The sequence below is a fragment of the Athene cunicularia genome (assembly GCF_003259725.1).
Source record: "Athene cunicularia isolate RWA chromosome 8 unlocalized genomic scaffold, athCun1 chr8_part1, whole genome shotgun sequence".
Lineage (NCBI taxonomy): Eukaryota > Metazoa > Chordata > Aves > Strigiformes > Strigidae > Athene > Athene cunicularia.
The window spans coordinates 32,153,130-32,159,802 of NW_020799109.1; the positions used below are offsets into that span (position 1 = coordinate 32,153,130).

The 6,673-nt window shown below is 41.5% G+C and overlaps 1 protein-coding gene across 1 annotated transcript; it reads right to left on the minus strand.

Annotated features, from left to right (window-relative positions):
- Positions 1 to 4: 4 nt before the first annotated feature.
- Positions 5 to 2,181, minus strand: APOBEC4 (apolipoprotein B mRNA editing enzyme catalytic polypeptide like 4; the record flags this gene model as incomplete). The annotated part of the gene is given in 2 exon segments (XM_026854026.1): positions 5 to 681; positions 1,043 to 2,181. A coding segment is annotated over 1 exon segment (630 nt), but the record flags the coding sequence as incomplete, so codon positions are not given.
- Positions 2,182 to 6,673: the final 4,492 nt, after the last annotated feature.

Genomic DNA, 6,673 nt, shown 5'->3' on the forward strand with positions numbered 1-6,673 from the left:
CTGACCCTGGGATGCCATACACAAAATTGCAGGGGAGGTAACACCGTGCCCCCCCAGGCACTCTCTGCAGAGTTGCCACAGGCTGGGAGAGGCTCTGCAAAGCTTTGCCATTCCACGCAGCCCTATGGAAACCGTTCTCAGTCAGATAAAACTGAGAGAAATAGATGCAGAGTGTGATTTCTGAATACTTCCACTAAAGGTTGTAGATTTTACTTATGCAGCAGTGGTAAACCTCGTTACAGGGAGAGTAATTTGAATAGAGGACGATGCATCCGATATTTGCATGGGCATCTGTAACTGCATCCAGATAAGCACCCACCCCAAACAGCACAGATTCGGGATGGTAGCCTTGCTCAGTACAGTCTGTAGCATGGCCTTTTTGGACTATGCTGCCTGAGGAACTCCTCAGTTCACAGAAGAGGAGGTGTTTGTTTCGGAGAGTTGCTGTTGATCTGTATGAGAAGCCAAAGACCCTGTCCAATTCTGCGTAAGGGACTGTCGCTTCTTCACCAGTCCGTATGTGGTAGGGACACTTAGCGCAGGTGTGGTTCTGTCTCTGCCAGCAATAGGGCTTTACCACAGTCCCCTGATTTGTCAGATATTCTTGGAAAATTGTTTTCTCTCCTGGATTCATGTTCTGTTGAAGAATCTCCCCATTTATGTGCTACATAGCCGACAGTCCTGAATGAAAAGGGGAAGTATTAGCTTAAGTCAACCCTTTGATTTATCTGGCACTTGAACCGCAAAAATAGTAGGGGACAGTCTCCTCAAAAACGTACTGAAACTTGTAGCAGCGTATAGCAACTTAGTGACACACAGAACAAAGCTCCCTTGCAGCCTAGGAACATTTTTCCTTTTCACAAACTAGCCTTTTTGCTAAAAACTAAGTAGAAAATATTTCTCTGGCTCTGCTCCATTACCCTAGACAGGACAAACTGCATAATAAAACCAGCCATGAGTTTCAGGAATTGATTAGCAGATGAGCCTTATGAAATCTGGCAAAGCAAACAAAACACCACCAAAACTCAAAAGGTATAATTACCATCTCAGCAGCTCCAGCTCAGTAAATACTCATCTGATTTCCTTCACTGGCCTTTTAGAACTGGTTCAAAGTTTCCACTCCAGTGATATGGCAAGTTTTATTTTCAAACTCATATGATGAAGAAGAAAGCTACTATTGCCTCCCCTGTTTTGTCAGCTGAGATGTGGAAGGATCTGTCCCAAGTGCCGTAACTTTGCTCCAGGTGTAATGAGGTGGCAGGCAGGCAGCTTTAGGTGTTTGCAGGTGCCAAGTGCTAGGAGATGAGAATACAAACAGGATTTTCTTTTGTATGGCCAGGCACCTGTGGTAGTTAAGCTTCTGTTCTTTGCCTGTCAACATTTGTTTCCTGTCTTAAGTGGTTAAGTTTCCTTTGCTTCTTCAATGCTCATACAAGGTTTTTACAGCTGAAAGATAAATGTTTTTCTACTGAATCTATTAATGAATTTGTTTCCAGGTCCTTGTTATTTCTTTGTGTCCGTCTGTTGTGCCAGTGGGGCAGAGAGCTCCTGTTGTGCTTCTGCTCTCCTACGCTGACAACAAGGTTGTCCCTTCTTTAAGCAGTTTACGTGTCCCTCTCGCTGCTGTAATTCAAGCAATCAATGGGCCATTTCATGAGTAAGCTAAATCACAGAATCACAGAATCATCAAGGTTGGAAAAGACCTTGAGGATCATCTAGTCCAACCAAATCATGCCCGCATTGCTTCAGCAGGGTTCCAGATGAGTGCAAACACAAGTCTTACGTAGATGAACAACTTCTGACTCAAGCAGATAATTATTTTTTGGACTCAACTTTTGACTCAAGGAGAAAATTATTTTTCTTCACTGCTGGTCTAAGTGAGCCGCTCATCGTCCCTGAACCCAGTTTAATTTTGTTACTGCTTTTCTGACTATGTACAACACTTCCATCTGCATATTTTATTACAGTTGCTTCTGCATTCCACATTGTTTTGCCCTCTGACTGTCAGTCTTTCATTTTCGTCTTAAATTACTATTTTGATTCATTTGCTTTGTTTTCCACTCCTGATTCTATGCCAACTTCCATGTACTTTCCTGTGTTGGAGCTCTTTCCTGATCTAGGCCATTGTGCTGTTCTCATTCAGTTTACTTCTAAAGAGTGGCTTCCTGACAACAAGAATGCTCCATCTGTCATTTCTGATGTTTCTGTACCTTTTTGTTGAGCAGTTGTACTCTATAATGTGCCTTACAATATAATCATGGCAGCGGTGTGTCTCAGAAAATGAAAAATGCATTTGCTACCCGACATAAAAAAGAGCAGGTCTGAAGAAGGGAATGTATTTCTTTGTAGAGGGATGTTATGAGAGAGTTATCACCACCTCACCAATTCTCCTGTAGGTTGCCAATATTATTAAACACAATTTGAAAAGCTGCAAATTTGGAGCGAGGTTCCGATTCTGTCACTGCCGGTATTTTTGCAGAGGTGGAGCAGCCACATGAGGGCAATGTTGCACATCAGAGATGTTTCCCATTTTGTGCTGCTTGATCCGAGGCCAAATGGCTTGAACTCTGCTACAGTGTATTTAAAGGGATGCCAGCAGAGACATTTGAGATTTTAGATGTCCCTCTAAAAGCTGCCTTTTCTTGTTTGTTCGACCTGCTCAAAATCCAGCAAATATTCAGCCTTCTCAATTAATAGTGTCACATCCTTACAGGATGGGAGTCAAATTTCAAACTACCCAGTTGGAAGGATTCACTGGAACAGCGTTCCCACAGCCCGAGTGAATTTCTGTGTGTGCTGCGCCAGCCTTTGGCTCCTCTGCCAGCGCCGTCCCCGTGAGCCGGCTGGGGCTCCCAGGGACAAGGGCAGCTTGCTCAGCCTCTGCGGGCTCCAGCCTTCCCAGCCCTCTGCCAGCTCTGGCAAGCAGAGAGGGCCAGGGAGAAAGGATCCCAGTGGGTCTCTGAATATAAATGGCAGAGGTTTCTCACTTGCCATGTACATCAGTCACACAACCGATTATTCTGGAGGTGCAAAGAGGAAGGATGTTTACAAAAAGTGCAAGCTGAGCAAAATGGAAAAAAGCTAACCACTCATTATGTTCTGTCAATGGACCCATTTCTGGTATATGAGAAAGCAGAAAGTTGGTTTTTCTTCCTTTTTTTTTGGCATGATATTTTCTAAAGTAGAAAAACGGTGCAGAATGTGTTACACAGAATCTCTTAAACTGATGTATGCATGCACCTATGTATGGATGCCTGTGGATTAAGCAACTAATAGGCCCACTCATCATTCAGCTCTCTTGCAGAAAAAAGTTCATTCGCAGGCACAATTTTATTTAGTAATACTGAAAAGCTTGGTAGAATTTGTCATCTTCAGAGTAGTTTATAAATCTGATCAAGTGGTTAAAATATAGACTCGTCTAAATGTCTCTCTTGCTGGTATTTCTGCTGCATAGCATCACTTAGATCCCTGCAAGGAAATTGTTAAAGGGGCTTCTGACTTTCAGGGTGCCTCATTTGTCATAGTGATCCTGATGCATCTGAAGAGGTGTTAAATGCTGCCGATTTGAGTGGAAGTTAATAGTTTATATAAGTTGGAAATTTGGAATTCGGATGGTTTCAGGCTGGGAAGTAAAAAATTAAGGTACTCAAGATGACTTCTCCCTTTTGCTAATTTTCCTCTTAATTTCAGTGTTTGCAATCCTGATTGGGAGGGAGGAAGAATTTTACCTGATCAGATACCTAGTTGGGTTCTGTCATTTGTTATAAGGTGGCTCTCCTAATGCCTGTCTCCAGTACCTCCTATTGGCACTAACCAGTCAAAGTGTGGACTGTGGTGTATAGCTCACTCTGTTTCATTTTCTTTATCCTTTAAATGCAACACACCAATCAAAATAGTCAATGCCCTGGTATAAAAGCAAGATATCCAAACTGTTCTTTTGCTTTTTCGGGTTGTCCCATATTTCTGAGCAGAAAGCCTGCCCACATCTTCTCTAATATTAATCTTTTTCAACACACAGCCCTTCATGAGCTCATAGGCTGTTCTGCATCTTCAGAAGAAATGCTTGATATTAAATATGCTGCATGAACCCAAGGGTAGGTCTTTTAACACTTGAAGTTGTTAGGAAAAATACCATCTTCATCTATCAAGTTCACTGCATGGAAGCATCATCCTGATATAGAAGATCATGTCTAATGGATACAATTAGGGACTCAAAACACGTGTTAATGGATCCATGTCCCCCCCCAGTTATATTTAAAATTATATCCCCATCCCTCCCAACTGTATTTGGAGGGGACAGGGATATAATGATAAGATTAAGACCTTGTTTCACTTATTACTAATATGCAGCCATCTTTGGAGCAAAGATATTTAATAGTGCTCCACAACAAGGTATAAATGTTCACAGGGGGAACTGGAGAGGAATGCTTCATTCAGTTAAAACCGCGGGGGAAAATTATGTGGTCAGTACGTAATTACTCAGGTTGGAAGTCAGCCAGGATACAAGCCATATGTTCTGCTCCTAGAGAAAAAAAGTGTAATGATCAGGGCTGCAAATTTTTAAAATCTAAACATTAGCTAAAAGCTGGTTATCTCTTCAGTCTAAAAAGCACACAGAAATTCTGATACATCCCAATGTGGCTACTTTGGACCTGACACTGGTTTTACTAATTTAAACTCGGGATACTGTGATTTATGAAGATGTCTTCATTAGGCAAAAGCTGTTTTTTCTGACATGTGATTATTTGGAAGTATGATGATTTTTTTATTCCCCGAACTAAAACATGATCTACTTCCATAGTCTAGTACAAGTGTAGTTCTGTTTACGTGAGGGGATCTGGTGCTTCTCCCCGAAGTGCTACACTCAGTACAAGAATGGTTCCTTTTTTTTGCTACTGAAATATGAGTGTTGAAATTCTGTTGCATTTCTTAGTTCAGCTTGGTTCAAAATAATCTCTGTTGGAAAGCGTTTTACACATGACTTCATTCAGTAAGAAGTTTATCTGAGTTCAAAGTACAGAGGAGTCACATGGTCCTTTAAACAGCCAGAGACTTGATGTTCTTGTGCTTTTAAGATCTTGTTCTTTAAGATTTTAAAAATAAGAAGTAAAGGTAGTGAGGAAAAAAGCAGAATGCTATCCACAACTACTAATAATTACATCCACACGGGCAATTTAAACCGGGGCTGTTGTGGCGTCACTTGCCTCCACTCTCAACAACCTCAAGTTCATTTACCACAAGTGTCTGGGATATCTAGCCCTGCAGGAGCACTGGCTCACAGCTCCAGAGCACAGCCCTGGTGTTTTGCATTCTGCCACTGGGCTATAAAGATTAGCAAGGATTTAGGTCCCGAGTTTGGAATGTTTCCTGCTCCAGCCTGTGTGAAAGTCAGACCTCCAAAAAACTGTTCCACCAAATTTTCCCTCACCTGTCTTGTCCAGCCTCAAAATGATTTAAATTACCACCTCGCTTCCAGAGATTTGTTCAGAGTTCTGCTGGTATTTTTTTGTTTGTTTCCCTTTCTCTGTCTTTACATCTAAAAATAAGTATTTTTCCCTTGTCTGTCTATTCAGAGTGGAGTTTAAAAACACAACACTTATTCAATTTTAAATCTTGCATACACTGATAAATTTATGATGCTCTGGCAATGAACAGCACAATGAAGAGTAGCTTGCCTTCCACTTCCATTACATTGTCATGTAGATTGGCTAATGGTGATCATGAAAACTAAATCCTTGCTGGCACACAGAGCATTCTGCTATACCCAAACTGTCTGTAATCTCAGAGGACTTGATATGAAGCCATGTTTGATGGGCAGCAGGCCTCCTGAAGTTTGTAAGGTACTACAGGGGCTTGGGTCTTATTTGCCTCTTTGCCTGAAAATTAGCGCTGGTTGATTTTCTTGGCATCAGTTATAATGAAGGGGCTGGCTGCAATGTGTTTCAAACCATGAAGGTCCTGAGCAGCTGATGGGCAGCTAGCTGGGCAGGTAGCCAACGAGCTATGCTGACAAATTTTCCTTAGTTGGAACATTTTCTTCCATCTCTATTGGCTCATTTTTCAGAAGTTAGTAGGAACCCAGCATGTTGGTGACCTCTGTTAATTTCTCTACTGGGTTTGATGGGCTCAAGTGAGTCGATGAGTTCAGAAATCACACAGGATGGAGCAGGAATGGGACAGAAAGACATCAGGATTGCATATGCTTTGTTTCTTTAGAATTTTAGGCTAATAACCCTACACAAGCAGCAAAAAAAAGTGGAGAGAAAGGTATTTTTTATATCAGTTGAGTCAGAGGATCTCAGAATGAATTGCCTAAAATGCTTAAGAAAGCTAAAAATATTAAAAGAATGGAAACTTTGCTGATTCTTGTTGAAAGTGGTGTTGGTTTGTTGGTTAAAATAGCACTACACAGATCAACTCATTTACAGAGTCGTTCTTTATACCAGAAATTCACCTACTATGTGTGTACGAACCACAGGTGATCTTTTAGTTCATGTGCTATTAGTCGTAGCAGCTACAAAGGGCAGTAGAATTAATGGCCCAGGAAAAAAGTTGCAACTAGAAATTATATCATCTCAGATCAGGAAGACCAGACAGTCTCAACTGACATCTCCAGTACTCCTTGTACATCAGTGTTTGGTCTCTCCAGAATCCATGGCACTAACGATGTTGA